Source organism: Pocillopora verrucosa, chromosome 10 (genome assembly GCF_036669915.1).
Source record: "Pocillopora verrucosa isolate sample1 chromosome 10, ASM3666991v2, whole genome shotgun sequence".
NCBI classification, from domain to species: domain Eukaryota; kingdom Metazoa; phylum Cnidaria; class Anthozoa; order Scleractinia; family Pocilloporidae; genus Pocillopora; species Pocillopora verrucosa.
This window is the reverse complement of record NC_089321.1, coordinates 2,871,024-2,892,315: the sequence shown is the minus strand read 5'-3', so window position 1 is coordinate 2,892,315 and position 21,292 is coordinate 2,871,024. Positions and strand designations below refer to the sequence as shown.

Sequence of the window (21,292 nt, the reverse complement as noted above, 5' to 3'; positions counted from 1 at the left end):
CTATAGACATCACTGTCAAGGTGACTGCTTCTCTTTAACTTTCTCATTCTCATCCTCAGTAAGGAGTCGTTGTAGTCTTCCTTCTCTTAGCAAAGTAGGATCCTCCTTAGGAGGTCGAAATTTTGACGTGTCGCTAATGATTTTTAATATGCCTTAGTAATAATCAGTTCGATATAGAACGACAACCCCATTCCTTTTATCCGGCTTTAGGATAACAACGCTTTTGTTTCTCCCTAGTTGTGTATTGCCTTAACGATGTTATTTTACAAAAGGGGAAAAGTTTAAACTGACCCGCACTTGGTTCGTGACTCGAATTTGACTCGGGCTCGAAGTTGACTCGTGTGTGTGACTCGTGTGTGTGACTCGTTTATGCACGTCATGCATCAATCGATATGGAGATTACTATAAGAATGTAAAAGGGTTTTTAGTTTCGATTCGTGACAGCCCCTGAATGTTCTTTGAGAGTGCGTGCGGACGAGAAGACAGAAGGAAATCCGTTAATCGAAGAATCTAGCAAGAAGGAGCCTTTATCATTGAAATGGAAGGTATTTACCTCAGGTTCCTTTTAAAAATTCAAGGTTACTAGGGAAAATTGAGGAAATTGCATAAACAGAAAAAGTCGTAGTTTCCAAGTGCCTCAGCAACTTAGAGATATCTCGTCCCTAATACAAACACTATATCAGTGATTTTATATGTTATCAAAAAGAGTAATCTAAGCCAGCGAATGGCAGCAATATTGGTAACTTAGAACGCTATATGCGAGCCGTTAGCCTATATCGGCCAGGTCTGTGTAAACTGCGTGGGTTTAGGAATTACATTTTAGGAATTTCAGGAATTTCCCGCTAGGTTGATTCGTAAGTGTGCTGTTACTATTTCACCTAATCGCTCTGACGAAGGGCTAACGCTCGAAACGTCAGCTTTTTTACCCTTTACGGTGGCTAATTTACGTTTTCAACCCAGTTGTTAACACTAAATTACCTGTTACTATTTCAGGCCCGTTATGCGATCTACATAATAAATCCCTGATGTCTGGCATATTTCCTGACGACTGGAAATGTGCCAGAGTGACTTCGTTCTTAAACAGGGAGGGGTAATTCGATCTACACAACTACCAACCTATTTCAGTCATTTCCGTAGTCGCCAAAATGTTTGAGAGGATTGTGTACGATCAGTTACACAACTTCTTTTAAAAATAGTGAAGAAATCATTTCTAAACAACAATCTGGTTTCAGGTCTTTACACTCAACTGTTATTGCTCTTCTTGAAGCCACAGACAGTTAGGCGTTTAATATCGATCGTGGCTACTCAACGCCGTAGTGTTTCTCGACTTAAAAAAGGCGTTTGATACTGTTGATCATGAGATATTACTAACTTAAATGAATCGGTTTGGTACTCTAGGGAAAACTCTTGATTAGTTTAAATCGTATCTAACGAATCGCACACAACGGTGCTCAGTTAACGGTTGTCTCTCTGACTTCACCACCCTTAAATGTGGTGTGCTACAGGGAACGATCCTTGGCCCTCTTTTATTTATAATTTATATCAACGATTTGCCTGTCTGTCTGTCTATCGTTTAGCGTACCTAGAATGACACCCACATTATTTGTACTGGTTCTGATTTACATTTGATTCGGTCTAGCCTATCTCATGACCTTGACAAGCTAGGCAAATGGCTTGTGTCAAGCAGACTTACTTTGAACCCTTCCAAACCTGAATTTATGTTGATCGGCCCCAGGAAAAGATTTAGTACTCTATCTGATACACTCGAATTTCCATAGATAATGTTCCGATTGAACCAGTTTCCTTTGTGAAATCCGTTGGAATACGTATCGATGAAAATTTAACGTGGCATTCTCATATTGATCGCTTCCGCTATTAGAGTCACAATGCAAGTTAAGCCATTTGTGCCTCAACCACACTAATCAATATATACAACTCACTAGTTCAATCTCACTGTGATAACCGTAGCCGGGTCTGGGGTAATTGTGGCAAAACATTATCTAACAAGCTACAAAAAACTACAAAACCGTGCTGCACCTGTAATAACTTCATCAAACTACGACGTAAATGTCGATTCCTTGATTTTCAAACACAGCTGAAAAGACTTGATATCTCAACGTCAAATTCAGAACGCCTTAATGGTTTTCAAGTCTTTTTACTGTCTAGTTCCCGAATATCTCACGTCTAAATTTATAGGGCGAAATGAATCAAACTATTCTTTGAGGGACTCGGTAAACAAACTTGTTGTCCCCTTTCTAAGAACTAATTGCATGAAAAATAGGTTTAGTTAGAGCGGCGCAACCCTTTGGAAAGGCTTAACCTATAACATAAGAGAGTCTGATTCATTAAACAACTTTAAACGCCTTCTCTATCATAATTTTTAAACACGGCATTCATTGGAATCAGGTTTTTAAGTGGCACATTGTTGTTATATAATATAATGTTAGGATTAGGATTTTTTAGGTTCTTACGATATTAGTCATTGTATTGGAATTTTTCGTACCTGATGAAATTTTTACCGTGTACAAATATTGATTAAATAAATAAATAAATAAATAAATAAGATACTACTATGGCCTTTTCGGGGAGAATTTTCTATCATCAAATTGGTATCACGCAGTCTTCGGCCCTTGTTGTTTGACTTACAGGAATATGTATAGTTCTTTCGAGAACAGGCAAAAAATATTTTTTACTTCATGGTCTGTTGAGTAGTGACCAAATTCAAATTATTTCGATTGTTTGCATCATGTCACCGAAACTTCTTGAAAAACGGAAAAGCTAATAGTTTGCATATCAACTAATTATCGCTGGGAATACAATGATTATGAAACTTTTCAATGATGATGATGACGCCGCTGATCGGCGGACGTTTGGAGCTCCGATATTTTTATTTTCGAAGTGCTTCTGGTGGACAAAAAAAAATTTTCTATCATCGAATTGGTAACACACAGCCCTCGGGCCCCTTATTGCACTGACTTACAGGAATATGTATAGTTCTTTCGAGAACAGGCGACAAATATTTTTTACTTCATGGTCTGTTAAGTCGCAACCAAATTAAAATTACCTCGATTGTTTGCATCATGTCACTGAAACTTCTTGAAAAATGGAAAAGCTGAAAGTTTGCATATCAACAAATTATCGGTGGGAATACAATGATTGTGAAACTTTTCAATGATGATAATGACGCCGCTGATCGGCGGAAGTTTGGAGCTCCGATATTTTTATTTTCTAAGTTTTTCGGGTGTACAACAAAAAAATTTAAATCAGACGCTCTTTGGAGGCACTTCATAGTATGTCTTAATTATTCAATAAAGTGGTGAGAACTTTAACTCTTTCCATCTCCTCCCGATAGCGTGTGACGTACCCTAAATTACCAGTTGATTAATAACTTCAAAAGCGTCAGCCAGTGCACTTAAACTCGGAACTAAAAATAAACCATATGCGTAATGACAACAGACACAAGATGAGGTTTCAAGACAATGATTATTTGCAGGTCAGACAAATTGATGGCCAAACAATTACAAATATATGGCTTTTACTTTAGGTAGAAGAGCACAGAACGCATCATCTGAATGGGAAGTGTAGCATATAAAATTAATCACCTAAGGTAACCTTGAAGAATGAAAATGTGTGATTTGGAATCGTCCCTACAATAACTAGCTAATTAAGTATATTTTTTGGGTTCGTAAACTGAGATTTGTAAATAGAAGCTTACTCACATGTATGTTAACTTGGCAGCTTATAAATGTGGAAATATGCAAATATGCAAATAAGTCTTTAGCTAACTCACATGTATCTTAGCATGATAGTCTGGAAATCTAGAAATCTGGAAATCTGGAAACATTCACGAGCAAACTGCGCGACGCAGAGAAAGGTGAAATAAAATGAAATCTTAAAACCCTATAAAACTGATTAATCAGCTACCTAAGATGAGCAAAATTTAGCTACATGGCTTGGCAGTCAAATTGATACGCGAAAATCAACCAAAAAACAAGAAGTTATGACTTTATGTTTCCAATTCCTATCGCTGGGACTATTGTCATCGTCGATTTTAAGACTTTAAAGTTTCGGTTGAGTATTCTTCTGCACGTTTACTCTTCGTTTGTGGAGTATACAAAGGCGAATTTTGATTAAGGATGGAGCAAAAAGAAGGAAAAATAATCTTAATCAATATCGCCAAATTATGTTGAGAACTCCTCCATGAATTCAGGCAAAAATTTCCTCCTTTGACCCACCCCCCCTCAGCGCGACTTTGGGGACAGAAACAAACCTAGTAAAGTAGGCAGGGTATAACGTGTTTATTGCAAGTTTTAAAGCATTTATTACACTCATTTTTAAATCACTGGTGATCTCTGTAATCTGATTGGCTCTAATTGGTGCGATTTATTCACGAATCGCACCATTTTTTGCTACGAATCGCACCATTTTTTGCTTTAAATCGCATCTTTTTCTCCAGCTAATGAGGAGGCTACACTAAAAACAAAACAACCAGTCAGATTTCAAGGCTTGTTTAAATTAACCAATCAAATTAAAGGAAAATTAAAGACAAAGACTATCATGTGGCAAATTTCGCAACTTTTCTTACCAAAACTCTTATTTTTCCCCCCCAAAAATGGATGAATTTAAAACCAGCTCAGTACTGCATCAATAAAATATTTGAACTGACCAAGTCCAGTATTTGGGCAATTTCAAAATGGATGCAATAAAGTGGTAATTGAACCTCATGTCGTGCAATTTTGGTCTGAAATCATACTTGTGATTTCAAATCGACCTCGCGCTGCGCGCTTGTTCGATTTTGAAATCACGCGTATGATTTCAGCCCAAATTGCACTCCACTCAGTTCAGTTACCATTATGAATTAATCGTCCAACAGATTGGAGAATGGAGTGTGTGAGCGCGTAAGTAAGTTAATTTTCCATCCATACGTAAACCGCCGGGCCCCATAGTATGAATACGTCATACCGTGAAGTAAAAATTCTGCAAGAAATGTTAGAACTATCGGGATACTGATCAAGATGCTAGTGACCCAACCCCAACTTAATGCGACAAATGTTTCACATTTGAGCCTATATAGTATGTTTCGCTATCTTCTGAATTATTGATCGTATGTTTCTCATTACTTCGTGGAACTTGGCAAAAAGCTTGACTTAAGTGCGTACACTTTTTTGATAGCCTCAAATTAGTTTCCATCAGCAAGTTTGTGAAACATTCTTGGCTATTAAAGCAAGAAGGAATTGGTTGTACATTGCAACTTACTCAATCGAGTGATCGTGGTTTTTATCTCCACCGACCAAACAAAGACGTTCTCTTAAATATTAGGTAAACAAGGTTTAGCCAATTCATAACGGGATTAAAAACCGATTTTCTTGGACGCATGCATGATTTAGAAGCCACCGACGAAGGTTTTTATGTTCATAAATTCGTAAAACGGTATCAGTTTTACTCATTATCCTTTCCAAGTCGTTACTCGTTATAATTAAATTTGGCATTCGGAGTTATAATTGTTGCTGCTCTTTTTAAGTCACAATTTTTGTTCAAATTATGTTTATTTGTTTTGCAGCCACCTCTGGTGGTATATCCTTTGAACAGGTTCCTGTCACTGAAATCCACATACAGTCAATATGCGGTGAAGTGGGCGCAGACTGGGCAACCCTGGGTGTTGCCTTAGAGCTTCCATCAGCGTTGCTTTATCTTATTGAGATTGAATACAGCACATATCGTGAAAAGACATGGGAAATGCTTCAAGAGTGGAAACGAGGATCTATAGAGAGAAGACCACTAACAGTGGGGATCCTTATAGATGCTCTTGAAAATATAGAAAGGAAAGACGTCGTCGAAAAACTGCTCGGTATGTAATCTCCTCTTGTAAAGGAAATCTCTCAATACCAGGTTTATCTAGATCTATTTACTTTCATAACGAAAAAGCTGAACACCTATGTAGGAATAGATCTTCGAACGAAAGTCTTTGTGACCTTGTCAAGGAGGCTTCATTTTAGATGTGAACCGTGAACCTTTTTTTATTGTGCCAGCTGTGCCTTCCTTCTAGGATGGCCGGACGCGCTACGTTTGCACTGTGTCGTATAAGTCTTTAAACTTTCCCCAGCCCCTTCGCGGTTTTCAAAGTAGCGGAGTATCCTAAGACATTCATAGCGTCTCTTGTTGCTCGTCCTGGTTCAGTTCCGATACTGGCCATCATTGAGCGAATCTGACCGGGTGTCTTCGCATTCATTTTTGGTCTTGTCCGGTTAAGTTCGAAGTTTGCTCGAGGTCTCATCTCCGCATTTTGATATTGTTATCGATTTGAACATAAAATATATCTCGTTCAGCGTTCTCACATGTGCGTTTTACTCTGAACACTTCTGAGATATTCTTTGAGGAAGAATGTAAATTAAAAGAAAAAAAGGGAAAAAAACAAAGTAAAGACAACAAAAAGACAGCAAAAAGTCGACGCGGCCAGGGCTCGAACCTTATTAAGCTCATACTTTCGGACTCGAAAGGAATGGGTACTTCCATCGTTCTAGGTACGAATAGCGTGCAAATGCTGGTGAAGTTTTGTGTTAAAATACATTTGACGCACATTTGATACATGAACCTATTCGATTAATCTCCTACCATCGGCCTGTCAATTTACCAGTGTACAACTCTGTTCTAACCAATTCCTCCTTTTGTCACAATTTTGGCACAGACAAGAGCTTTTCATTAACTCCTTTCCATTTTATACCACCTTGCTTTTTTACTGCAATACTCTACAACTATACAACGTGAGACCTTTAACTCGAGTAAGATCTCCTCATAATTATTGAAGAAAATTTAAATTGAACTAGTTCACCACTGCAATTGCACATGGCAGCATTTGAGTTTTTGCTAGGGCACTGTTAACAGCTTGAAGAGCCAGCGACCTTACTACTGTTTACGTGAAAATCTCTTGCCTCTTTTTACTTAGAAACGAGAAATAAGCAGAAAAGGTTACGCCGCGCTTGGGCACTGAGTGGGAATTTAAAGAGAAAACTGGAGAGTTTCGGGAAGGTTCTCAATGCAATTATCTAAGGCACAGAGACAAAATTCTCACGACACGAAATGTGCATCTCAACTAGAAATAGCCATGTGGAAAATCTGAAGCAGGAAAAGGCCCACTTGAAAGAGGTTGTACGGGTTGTGCGGGAGAACATCAAAATAATATCCTAAAATGGGGAAATCATTTGAACCCGAGAATAGTGCATTGGATGAAACGACTGATAGGCGTGCGAGAGCATGGCAGGTTAAAATCGGGCTGGCACACTGAACCAAGAAAGACAATGCACACTCTTCAGTTCAATTCTTTTAAACAGAAATGAAATTTTTCTGAAAGATTCATGGCTCTTCAGAGAAGAATTTAATATTTCAGATTCTTCTTCCCCAGAGGAGAATTATAATTCTGAGGAGAAGAAATCTGATCCTTGAGGAAAGAACTGTGGGTCTTCCCCCAAGGGTAAGAATTCTCATGAGAAGAATCTTATGTATGTCTGATTCTTGTTAGAAGAATACTATTTTTTCCCACAAGAACAAAATTCTTTCTCTATGAACCAGTTAATGAAGTAGTCTTCTGGGCAGAAACACTGCTCTCCTCCCAAGATGATATCCATTTAGGCAGAATCTTATAATTTAAACAAGCTTATCAGAAGAATTACTGCTTTTCTCTAAAGACCCATTTTTTTTTTAGAAGAATGTCAGTTTCTGAGTCTTCTCATGAGAATTTTGGCCTTCATCCAAGATTGAATATTTTTAAATGATCGTTCTTCTCCAGAGATTGGCTTTACTTTTGTGAAAAATCACATTCAAACGTGTTTTTGCCGATAAAGTCTTGGTGCTCTTCTGAGGTCTGAATATTCTATTGAGAAGAATCCTATGCCTTTACTGGGTTTTGTTGAGTTATTGAAAGGATTGATTCTCCTCTTACACATTAAATTACACTGAAAACAATCTCATGTTATTTAGTTTTATTTTTTAATGGGCAGCCAGCTAATTAGCATAATTTTTTTTTCTGGCGCAAAGCTCGTCATACAAAACAACATGATGTATACATCAAATTATCAATGAACAACTTTATCAACATTCACTGTATTGACAACTTTCAATTTTTATCTACATATCTCATCCTTTGTATATTACCTATATATATCATTCTCCATTATACACCATACTATTCATTGACTGACAGTACAATCTGCAACAAAGCAGTTGTTGTACATTAATGAACGAATAGCATACCACATCTAGTCCTAGTCCTTTCCTATGATACTTTCTCTAGCTGAGCAATTTAGTACTTCTCTGTCCTCAAACATAATTGAAAGGCCCCTATCAGTTGTAATTTATCTTAACCTCGAGCTCTGTGCTGCAACTGAAATTAAATTTGTCCCACTTCCTCAGATTACAAAAAAAGACAACAACTAAAGAATATTACTAATGAAAATCATGGTGGACTGTAAAATTGATTGACTGAATTGAACAAAAAAATTCATTATTATTACAAATATCAAAATGTTTGGCAAGAACTAGACATCATGTCACATTTTACATGCCAAATCTCACAATGGTGATAATTATGTTTCTTAGCCGATTTATTAATAGATTAAATTAGTATGATTTATATTAAAACAGTGCATAGCGTTAAAGGCTTGCTTTGATTGGCTACTCAAACTCCGAATATCCATTGCCATTCGCCGAGCAACTCACGCGGAGTTTGTGCATCGTTGTAGGAATAAATAGATTAAAACATCGTTTGTTGTCTATGATCTCACTTAGTATATACTAGAGAAAACTATTCACTTCAGTGTCGGTGGCTAGCTGTGGATCTTCACCTCGTCGCTTCGCGGTTCAGTAAATATCAATCATTAGCCACCACTTTGGTGAATAGTTGTTACATATCCCTATTCAGTGCCGAGCGCCGGATGTTTTCGAGTTGGGTGTGGTGTGGGAGGAAGAAGAAGAGAGGTTGGTAGCATAACCGTTACCAAAAGGGTTAGGGGCATGCTCTCCTGCACATTTTTAATCTTTTCCAAGTGCCGTTAGATTCGTTTGAAAATAACAAACGTTTTTAATTAAACTTAAGAAACTGATCCTTTTAAACTCATTATTAATAGATCCAGAATGAAATATGCTACAAGTGTTTGGAGTTGGAGAACGAAAGTGTAGATACTCAAAGCTAAAACCTAATGAAAGATATTATGCTTTTCTAAGTCTTAAATTTTCCGGCCCAGTCAGAAAAATTGATCAATTATCTTGACGATAGATGCGTTTTGTTAAGTCTTGGTATCTTACTCCTTTTAGCATCCCTGAGCGGGGCATATTTTGATCCGCACAAAGAAGTGGATGATCTCTGGGCACCGTTAGGTGAGTCATTCAGATTTGGTAGGGCAATTTTATTTATTATTTTTATTTTTATTTGATTTTTTTTTTGGGGGGGGGGGAGGGTTGGGGTTGATTAGACTAGGAATGACAATTCCTACCCTCGATCCAAATAATATAATACCTAGAATAGGTCTGTAGATAAAAATTATCATTTTTTGTGGTACTATTTGTTGATTATTTGTTGTCTATTTGCTGATTATTTTTTGCCTATTTGTTCTACTATTTTGTTTCAGTTCCTGTGGAAATCGTTGCTCGAGGCCATAAGGCTCTCGAAGCTTACAATCGAGCCATTGAAGAAGGAAAAACCAGTGTGAAAAGAGTGCCAATCATGTTTATTGGGCAAGGTCAGTCAGGAAAAACAAGTTTAAAGAGATCACTGAAAGGAGAAAATTTCAATCCAAAAGAAAGCAGCACTATAGGTATCGAGACGGATCCTTCCTATTGTAAAGTATCAACGGAAGTTTGGGAAATGGGAGAGGCAACCCACGAAAGAGATTCAAACATGGAGCCATTCTCTTATGAAAAACACACAGCTCAATATATTGTCAACAGCCTCGAGAAAAACAAACGACAGAACAAACCCAAGCCTAGCCCATCTCGTTACGACAATGTAACTGAGAAGAGTGGAGGTCCATCTTCCCTAAATAATGATGGTGTATCATCCGATGACTCTAAGAACAGCGCCCCAAACATTACAGCTGTGCCAGAAGAAATAGCATCATTAGTTGCCAAGCTACTTCAAGTTGTGCGCGTTGAGGAAGAAAAAGATGAAATTTTTTCAACTTTGTGGGATTTTGGCGGGCAATCAGTTTATTATTCTACCCACCCACTTTTTCTAACAAGAGAGGCAATCTACCTTTTGGTTTATAACCTTCACCGAAATCCAGAGGAGAAGTCTATATCCCAAGTGAAGCGAGGATTATTCAAATCTATCAAAGACGTTCCATCTGAGAAGAGTAATATAGATTATCTCGACTTTTGGATGTGCTCGGTTTCTAGTTTGGTTCCAAACAGTGAAAAGCCTCACGAAACCCCTTCAACTTCCATGCAACCAGAGCTGCTGCAGCCCCCAGTTATTCTTGTCTTTACCCATGCTGACAAGCCGTACAAAGGTGCAGATCCTGAAGAGCTTGCAAGTGAGATTTTTGGCAATTTGCAGAGAAAAAGTTATGGCAAACAAATTCTGGACTTCTTTGTCGTAGACAATACTAAGTCTGGGAGTAAGGAAGAATGTGCCGGGGTTATTAGTTTGAGGAAAGAGGTGCTTGACACTGCCAAGAGGCTGCCTCAGCTGAAAGTGATTATTCCAATAAAATGGCTGAAGTTTGAAAAGGCTGTAAGAGAGATGGTTGATCATGGAAGCAAATGGATTTACGTTGAAAACGCGAAAAGAATTGCACTTGAGGTATGCGGAATTTCCACCGAAGAGCAGTTTCTCACTATGTTGAACCTCTTACACGACCAGAGAGTTTTGATTCATTTCGATGACACCCCGGAGTTAAACAAAATCGTTATTTTGGACCCACAGTGGTTGATAGATGTCTTCAAGAAGGTGATTACTATTCCGCCTTTCAAGAAGAGTAAAAAGGAACATAGAGAACTATGGAAAAAGCTTGAGGAAAAGGGAATCTTGGAAAAACGGCTCTTAAAAGACTTATGGGATCCCCTTTTTGACACCCGAGAAAATTTTAACCTTAACAGTCTTATCAACATGATGGAAAAATTTGGCTTGTTATGCCCTTGGCCGTCGTCTGACGAGAGTGGGTCGCCCAGTGAGTATCTTGTACCTTCCATGTTGATGTCCCCCCCGAAGAGTGTCACCGATTTGTTTTCATCTGCGGGTATTCCGTCCCTTTTTGTGAAGTTTAAATCTGGTCAATTACCAATTGGACTGTTTCCTCGCCTAGTCCTGATGGTTATGCAATGGTGCACAAAGGAAGGTCTCAACCAAGAAGACCCTCAACTGCATCACAATTTCGTTAGGTTTTATACACACCCAGCTGTAGGCATCTCTCTGATCCTTCTCTGCCGTTCCTCTTTCATTGAAGTTGTTGTTCACCAAGGGAAGTGCAAGGCAGAGGCTTCCAAGAATGAAAGGCTGAATCTACCATCTGTACTTATCCAAGACACTCCTCAAGTAGATTTTGCTCGTACTGTGTGCCGACAACTGGGACTGATTCTCGAATGCATGCGGAAGGAGTTTCATTGGTTGAAGAACATGGCTTACGAAATGTCAGTTTGCTGTCCAATTTGTTGCACAAGAACGACGGTGAAATTTTGTAGCACCCATCGTGCAAGTGACTGTAAAGAGGAAGAATGCCTGCACTTCTGGTCAGAGTCACAGTTGCATGATTGTAAAATGCCTGTTGTATGCACCAGGGGTGTAGATGCTGAAGATTACAGGGTTCCACTTCAGCGCTTCGCACCATGGTATCCATTTTTACTTAAAGTGGTATGTTACGGTTTTTGTCAGTGTTCAATAAGAGTTACTTATTTTCATACCAATGCTTATAATCCATCATTAATTGCTGCTTGAGCGCGATTGGTCTAAACGCATCAAGTGACCGAAAATCTCCTTGCTAAAACTGGGGGATACCCGAGGATATACCCCAATTTTCAAACCTTCCGTCCACTACGAAAAGTCTTCGTTAAAATTTAATTAAGGATGAGAGAGGGTATTTTGGTTGTTACAGAAGAAATGGATGTTTTTTTGTAACACACGCACATCCACGTACCAGAGAACACTTAAAAAAGTGAATATATATGTTAGGCAGTAAACAGTGGTTCATTAACATGTTTTTCTCGCACGCAGCAAAAATATTTGAAGGATAATAAACACAATAACGTCCATTTGTCCAAGGGCAAATAACCGTGCATATTTTCGGGCATAATGGAGGCTATTGTTTATTCAATGCATCGAATGTACCAGGAAAGTGATTTCAATGCCATACTTTAAGGCAGATGTCTATATAGAAAATGTCTTCTTTATAAAACTCAATTTTTGTGACTTTTCAAAGTTTTACATGAAAAAATTCATTTCACTATCATAATGATCCCTTCGTGGGTAAGAAAGTGGTAAAGGGTATCGCTAAACTTAAAAAAACGAACCTGCATGCATCATCAACGATAGAGTGCAAGAAAGAAGTACAACAACAACCGAAATAGAGACGAAGTATTTACATAATAATTATGACATTAACAGGGAGTCACTGGCGAGGGTAACCAAGAATCAGCTTTACCTTGTACGGAAGGTTAGTATCTGCATGTAGACTATGTAGTTACTGAGTGGTTCTCCAAACGATGCAGTAACCATAAATTTGTGCCACACGAAAGAGAGAGTGGGTTTTCCTTATGATAGTTTGGTTCATCTTTGAAAAGCTTTGTCATTATTATGGATATTTCGTCTGTATCACTTCATCAGGTAAATTATATCATGAACATCAGAGTCGTGTTAAACCGTGTTTTAGGTGTATTTAAACCCGAAGTGTGTTTCCCTGTTAAAACGCAATACAAAAGCATGGTCTCCAGTTTGTAAGGTGAACTGGAAGAAGAAAAATTGAAACTTGACATGTACGTAGCGTAAAAAGAATTACACGGTTTTGGGTGTTACTCCCGTTGAAGCCTGTTTTTGTTGGACTTAATTTTCGCATCTACTAATGTTGCGCATCATGAATGAGATGATTGTTCTTCTATTGATGAATATTTTTGTCTAACCTGTGTTGTTTATATTTCAAACTAAGCACGTAAGATGAACTGAACCGTAATAATTTTTGAAGGTATTGAGCTGAGGCCTTTACTTCATCGATATTTTAGGGGAAGGCGAACAAGCCCTTGTCCTCCCCGATGGTTTGGTTCAGGCCCTTCAGTTGAGGACATGCGATGCAGACGGTGTTGTCGCTCTATTACACGAAAGTTTATCATTGGACCTAGCGTCTTTAGAACAGCCAGACCCAGAGACAAAGCGTCAAATTCGCTTCATTTGTTGGAAAGCTAAATCTACAGATAGACTTGATGTTGTAAAACGGATACGAGAGATTGTACCTGCTGGTACAACAGGTATGATAGTTTGAATTCTGCTGAATGCAGACAGCTGAAGAGAATAGTTCTATCGAATCACATTGTCGAAAACCAGACGACTCATTTCAAGTCATTCGCTGGTGATTTGTAAACAGCCAAATTGTTGGCATTCCTTTAAGTGATTGATATTTTTCCATTTTAACTTGATGTTTCTTCTGCTCCATTTGTGTATCGCTTTTGGTGAATTATCCGTGACATTTAAATAAAAGCGACATTGATTCAATTGACGTCTCATTTTATTCCAAGGAAGTATTTTCTCTTTACTTCTTAGGTCCTTTGTTACCTGAAGCTTGTGACGTGGCCAATATTCCCATTAGTCAGAGAGAGAATCTGACGATTCATTTGTGTGGTAAGTACTAAACAGAAGTTGCGTGACATGGCACTTGCGCATTCACAGTTAGGTTAAAATTGAAAAAGGAGACGTTAGGATTAGAGTGAAAAGTTTAAGGAGAGAGTATACTAAGTTTGTGACGTGGTGAATGGTGGCGACGATAAACAATAAAACAAAAGTTTTGACGATTGAGAGTAGAGTGTACCCCACATGTTCGGGACAGCATTTATAATTTCAAGGAGAAATTTATTACGATCGACTATTACAATCGAGTGTCGTAATCCACAGAAATCACTTTGAACAATTTGGGTAAGGAAGCAATAGTGTAAGAGACCTCAGTAAAAAAACAAAACACGCAAACTTCCTGAAGCGTGGCGTGGCGTGGAAAGTTCACAAATGATTACATGTAAGTCGCAAATGGATTTGATTATGCATTTTATTTGGTGGTGCGAGTTTTCTTGACTAATCGCGGACCAATTTAAAGCAAAACGAAATGTCTTCCGTATTGTTTTGTAACCAGGCAATAGCGACGACAACAACGGTGATTCATTTAAGTATAACCAAAAAAACTAACTAGCATTACCTGTAATAAAATGAGATAGCAATGATAACAATGACGATGACAACAATCAAAACATTGATAATAACAATGATTATAACGAATCTTACAAGGCAACATTTGTTCACTGCATGCAAGGTATGTCGCCTGTGAAGTATGAAATAGTTTGGAATTTCTCTAATTCTGTAAATGTTTACCTGGCATTTTAGGTGGAAATGAATGGCAGTTACTGGCAGAGCGACTGGGTTTGAGTCCGGCAGAAATCCGTTTCCTTGACAATCGAGTACTAAACCCTTGCGATGCCGCGTTGGCCCATGCTCGTAAACAAGGCTTTATTCGCAATGTGGGAGAATTGTACGACAAGCTTGTTGAATGCGACTACCCTACGTGGGCTGATTTGCTTTAAAGAAGAAAGGGTAATAGTTGTTGTCTGAATTATTGTGTTTCTTCGTAGTGAAACGACCTCCTTGAATACTGAACATGACAGTTAATTCTAGTTTAACCCCTTAACCCCTAAGAGTGACTAGCATCTAATTTCTCCTTACAATATCACCCCTGAATCATTCATTAATGTCATGAGAATAAAGGAAATGATCACCAACTGAAGGAACTCTTGATTGTTAGACAAATTCTCCTTGTCAGCACCTTAGTAAATGTACTGAAAACAGTATGGTGAATATGAATTCTGATGTTAGGGTGTAAAGGGTTAAGTGATGTACAAATCAGTGTTAAAAGAGGATAGAAGAAATACAGTGATATATAAAAAAACGGAGATTCCCATTGCGCTCGTAAAGGAAACGGAAGGTTACGCTACACCTATTTTCAATACAGTTTTGACATAAGCCTAAGGACAGAAGTTTTTGAAAAGTACAATTATAGTTTCATGCAGCACTTTTTAAAGGAATGTAAAACACAATCAATTTTCTTTTGGCTCATAACCGTTTAAAGGACAGTAAAGGAAAACCTTATTTAAAAAAATAAAATCTCGCTAACTTAAACTTGAGTAGACAATAAACAACGATGAGCTGTTGATCGTTGTAACGGTAAATGAAATGAAAATCTATTTCTTGAAAAACTGCTTTGAGTTTGAGTTATCTGAGTTAGAGTCCGGAGAATGATATTGTATTAAGGACAATTTGTATCTATATTTCATTCATTAATCAGCAATTTAGTAAGATTTGAGATTGTGACGTTTGAGGTTTAGATCACCTATTGAAAACATTTCGTAGAAAAAGGACCGGTCGAGCTGATTTTAACATTTTGTTTAGCATTTTGTTTAAGACAACTGAATCTAGGTAGGTATTTCAACTGAATACACAACAACGTCATTCGGTGAAATAATCACTTTTAAGAACTGGCGTTCAAATGACTTCGATATGGTAGTATTATGGAACAGCTTGCCATAGCATATCTAATGAGGGCAGGAGCCCATTTTGGGCTTTTGATGAGGGTCATTAAATTTTACTTCAGCGTCTGTAGAGTAACAAGAAAGTGAAAGACTTTTGATAGAATTTAGCTTATTATCTATTTTGGGCAATATTCAAAACTGTAGAGCTGTTAATATTTTTATGACATTAAAAAGATATAATGGCTGCCAAACCATATTTTGAATGATGTTTTGTGTCTTTAACTAGAGTGGGGCCTTGAAATACTATAATTTGGTTTTATCACCTGAGAGCTTCAGCTTGACAATCTTTCCATGAGTACCCCCCCCCTCCCCCCTCCATCGAGAATTTAGAATGTTCTGTAATGTTGTGACGTATCCATCGACTTCCGCCCCGGTGATCAAGTAGTACATTTCACGAGGAAATGAATTGAAAGTTTTGATATGGTCCGTGTTTTACGCAGCTAAAGTTTAAGCAACTTCGATGAACAGACTGAGACATCTTCTCCGTGGGAATGGACGGAGGCGTCATCATGAACCAGGTAATTATAACCGATTTCTCTGACATGAAACTTGTCTGTGTCGGGAAGAACTCGTTGCAATATTCAGTCCCTCTTGTGTGTTACGCTGCCTATCAAGTCTGCTATCTCTTTAGAGAATAAGGCCAGTGATAATAATACTTTTAACGGCTAAAGAATGAATGTTTAAGGTTCCTTTTAACGTTCTCCTATGTCACGACGAATTAACTTAAAGTAACGTTGGATATAGGCATACAAATTATTATAAGTCTTTAATCGCATCGATCGAAGTTGTTATGAATCCTTTTCCGTTCACCGTACTTCCAAGGCTTTTGATCAAGGGTGCCACATAAACGTCTGGTTCGTTCAGATTCTAAGGAGCGTGAGTGAGAATGAGACGTGATTTATGTTAAACTCAGGCAAGAACCAAAACTTTATAACTTTACGCTCAAGTGGGTTTAATTCAAGGCCAAATTCCACGGCTTACTGTCCTTTGCAAAGCAAAATCAATTCGAACGAAATGAACTGTTTCAAATGATTTTCAAAATGTTCATACGTAGGGGATAACTCAAACTGAAACTCTATTTTTTCTTCTTCCCCCGCTCGTCGCCCGTGATGTAGTAAAAAAAAAAACACTCCTAGCAGAGAAACTCTTGGAAAGTAATTGCTTTTAATAAAATAACCAAGACACTGTATCTTCAGAGTTTTCACTTATTATGGCAGACCCAGGAAACTGACACAAATTTGGTAGTAATTGTGACAAAAGCAGTTTTCTGTAGTTGTTGTTTTTGTTTTTTATGATAGCATAGTAATCCACTATGGATGCCACATGGAACTCTCAAAAAATATTTTGTGTGCTTTATGTATCAATCAATTTGATTCTTCAAATTGAAAAAAAATAAAAAGTTAGTTTCATCAACTAAAAGAGTTCTCGACACAAAGATGAACTATGACACTAAATTTTATTATTCAACAATCATCCTCATAATAAAAAGTTTGATAGAAGTCTTGCAAAAAATAATTTCTCATACAATTCGATGGTCTGAAAGATTCTCTTTCAAACAAATCTTATGATAACTGTAACAGTATAAAATAAATATCTTGATTTGGATATATTTCTCAATCTTTTAAGTATCTTCTTTACATCTCAAAATTATATCATCATAACATTGGTTAACACAATGCAGCGAGAACTAGTATTGCAAACCTTTGTGTCAGAAGGCCTCTGAGTGCTAGGAATGGGAATATCAATTCACAGAATGTTTATCACCGACAGAAACTTAAATGTGTGTAAAGGACTAGCATTGTTGAGATCAGTAGCTGAGAGGAAGTGAAAATACGTGAAAATAATACGTGAAAACTTACCAGTGTTGCAGATTCGATGATTCCATCGAAAACATCCATCACATTGAATGGCTTGCTGTCTGGGCCGAACAGGTTCCTCGCATACCATGCAGTTCAAAATTTGCGCTGACACCATCGTTAAAATTCGTAAAAACACAAAAACTTTTGTTAACGGTCGTGATCGTATGATCGAATGAACATTCTACAGGTCCCAGTGTGTTTTATACACTGATATCAGTTAGTTTAAAACGTTTGGATTCTTCTATTCGCTTTTAATGGGGTAAAATTAGCAAGTTTTTTAAAACAATTAGTTTACGCGTCCATTGATATGATAATTTACAAACCCGCCTACCCACCCGCCAGAATGACTGCTATTTCCTCACGGGTCCGTTGCATCACAACCTTACACGACATTATTGATAGTAATTGTGTTTCTTGATCTTAGGCGTAATATGCGCTGGAGTTATAGAAAAAGTCTCAAAATCATTTGTATAAATCTCTGTTCTCGATAAATAAACCAAACCAAACCTTAGTCTCGTTTACGTGTTCTCATTGCGTCTATAGTACATGTGGAGGTTCGCGGAGGTATGGGTTTGTTTCATTTACAACGGAGGTTTGTGTTCGCTCTAGTATGGTATTCTGTATCGAGACGATTTGAAGTGACGTGAGTTTTTATCGAATCGACTTTACATTTGTAACGAATTTACTTCGATTTGTATCGAAAGGGCTTGTATCGAAACGACTTTGTATCGAAACGACCGTGAACCACACTTCACACTCTTGATATGCTACTCTTCACACTTTTGATATGCAAATTCGGCCCACGCTCTTTACCGACGAAAAGAGCATTTCATCACTTTCAAACAATGGTAATTGCTCCAATTGTATCTCTATTGTCTCTAAACAGACGCAAAGCGAAATTTTACAACTCCCGTTTGGGAATTCGTCAATTCAGATCTAAAGCGACCGAAGTTGGCGGTGAGCGTTTGCAACCTCATTCCCAGGTCATTACGCCTGCGAAGCATCATGGGTACCCCACTTTTGTCGGGCGACGCTTTTCAATGGGCATGATTCCGTAATGACAATGTGGCGATATTCTCGTGAAACAACGGGGTAATCGTAAAGCTGAATGAAATTCATCTCGGGTAAATTAAGGACATCGCTCGACCATCCAAGGGCTGAAATCGTTACTATAGTTGCTTCGTATTTCAAGTCGCTCTGGTTTTGTTCTAGGTCCTGGACATCTGTAAGAAATTCTCGGTTTTCTCCACTACTCGATGGAAGGACATGTTACATCAGCAAAGCATAAACTTTCGACACTTAGTCGGCTCTAATTCCACCCGTCGATTTTGAATTAGATTTTAAAATCTCCCTGAGATCTTTTGCTTCAAGTTTCTGGGAGTCATCTAATGACGAAATTTCCATATTGTTGTATTAAAGAACCATTTTTATGGGAGAAATCACATTGAAAAGTGCATTTGAACGTGAAATGTCAGCAGATCAGCTGTTTGAAAGAACCGCCGGGTCAACCCCAGCCTCGTTATCGTGTGTGCGCGGTTACTAATCCAATATGGCGCCGCGAACTGTAAAAAGGTTTAAGTAATGGTTCGCCTAAGAAGGAAAGGGGCGAGGCGCAGGGCTTGCACATAAGTAGTCTCCTTAATTGGCTTATCTTATTAATTTCCGATTAAAATTGAAAATTGTCCCATCCGCACCCATCTTGCGGAAACGAAAAGAGGAAAGAATACTGAGGAACATAATATTTCTCTGAGAAATAAGAGATATTGCTTGCTCAATTAATATCCGGTGATAGTTTCTTGCGTAGACTTTCTTAGTAGTAGTCACGCAACTCGCTCTTTCAGAAAGTTTGTCGGATCGGCGTAGGAGTCCGGTTGCGAACACTGCACACTGCCGGTCAATTTCTTTTCCATGTCGAACAGCTGCCTGGTAAACTTCTTGCGATATACCTATTGAATCAAAGTAAAGATCTAAATTAGGATAACGTAAATACAGTAAATCGAAGTAAAGGTCTCTAAGTTTCAGAGTGTATAAGCGGCAACCTCAAATACCAATAATACGTGAAAATAATACGTGAAAACTTACCAGTGTTGCAGATTCGATGATTCCATCGAAAACATCCATCACATTGAATGGCTTGCTATCTGGGCCGATCAGGTTCCTCGCACCATGCAGTTCAAAATCTGCGCTGACACCATCGTGATAACTCGTTAAAACTCGTAAAAACACAAAAACTTTTGTTAACGGTCGTGATCGTACGATCGAATGAACACTCTACAGGTCCCAGTGTGTTTTATACACTGATATCAGTTAGTTTAAAACGTTTGGATTCTTCTATTCGCTTTTAATGGGGTAAAATTAGCAAGTTTTTAAAACAATTAGTTTACGCGTCTATTGATATGATAATTTACAAACCCGCCTACCCACGCGCCAGAATGACTGCTATTTCCTCACGGGTCCGTTGCATCACAACCTTACACGACATTATTGATAGTATTTGTGTTTCTTGATCTTAGGCGTAATATGCGCTGGAGTTATAGAAAAAGTCTCAAAATCATTTGTATAAATCTCTGTTCTCGATAAATAAACCAAACCAAACCTTAGTCTCGTTTACGTGTTCTCATTGCGTAGGACGCTTTGGTACATGTGGAGGTTCGCAGAGGTATGGGTTTGTTTCATTTACAACGGAGGTTTGTGTTCGCTCTAGTATGGTATTCTGTATTGAAACGATTTGAAATGACGTGATTTTGTATCGAATCGACTTTACATTTGTAACGAATTTACTTCGATTTGTATCGAAAGGGCTTGTATCGAAACGACTTTGTATCGAAACGACCGTGAACCACACTTCACACTCTTGATATGTTACTCTTCACACTTTTGATATGCAAATTCGGCCCACACTCTTTACCGACGAAAAGAGCATTTCGTCACTTTCAAACAATGCTAATTGCTCCAATTGTACCTCCATTGTCTCTAAACAGACGCAAAGCGAAATTTTTACAACTCCCGTTGGGGAATTCGTCAATTCAGATCTAAAGCGACCGAAGTTGGCGGTGAGCGTTTGCAACCTCATTCCCAGGTCATTACGCCCGCAAAGCATCATGGATACCCCACTTTTGTCGGGCGACGCTTTTCAATGGGCGTGATTCCGTAATGACAATGTGGCGATATTCTCGTGAAACAACGGGGTAATCGTAAAGCTGAATGAAATTCATCTCGGGTAAATTAAGGAGATCGCTCGACCATCCAAGGGCTGAAATCCTTACTATAGTTGCTTCGTATTTCAAGTCGCTCTGGTTTTGTTCTAGGTCCTTGACATCTGTAAGAAATTCTCGGTTTTCTCCACTACTCGATGGAAGGACATGTTACATCAGCAAAGCATAAACTTTCGACACTAAGTCGGCTCTAATTCCACCCGTCGATTTTGAATTAGATTTTAAAATCTCCCTAAGATCTTTTGCTTCAAGTTTCTGGGTGTCATCTAATGACGAAATTTCCATATTGTTGTATTAAAGAACCATTTTTATGGGAGAAGTCACATTGAAAAGTGCATTAGAACGTGAAATGTCAGCAGATCAGCTGTTTGAATGAACCGCCGGGTCAACCCCAGCCTCGTTATCGTGTGTGCGCGGTTACTAATCCAATATCGCGCCGGGAACTGTAAAAAGGTT

General features: G+C 38.3%; 1 protein-coding gene across 1 annotated transcript; it reads left to right on the top strand.

The window, feature by feature from the left end:
• Positions 1-405: 405 nt before the first annotated feature.
• LOC131782079 (uncharacterized) lies at positions 406-15,950 on the top strand. The gene is made up of 8 exons (XM_066173734.1): positions 406-545; positions 5,561-5,848; positions 9,307-9,369; positions 9,621-11,839; positions 12,590-12,638; positions 13,201-13,443; positions 13,736-13,813; positions 14,564-15,950. The coding sequence occupies exons 1-8, from the start codon at positions 539-541 to the stop codon at positions 14,758-14,760; spliced, it is 3,144 nt and encodes a 1,047-aa protein (XP_066029831.1). The 5' UTR covers positions 406-538; the 3' UTR covers positions 14,761-15,950.
• The last annotated feature ends 5,342 nt before the right edge of the window (positions 15,951-21,292 follow it).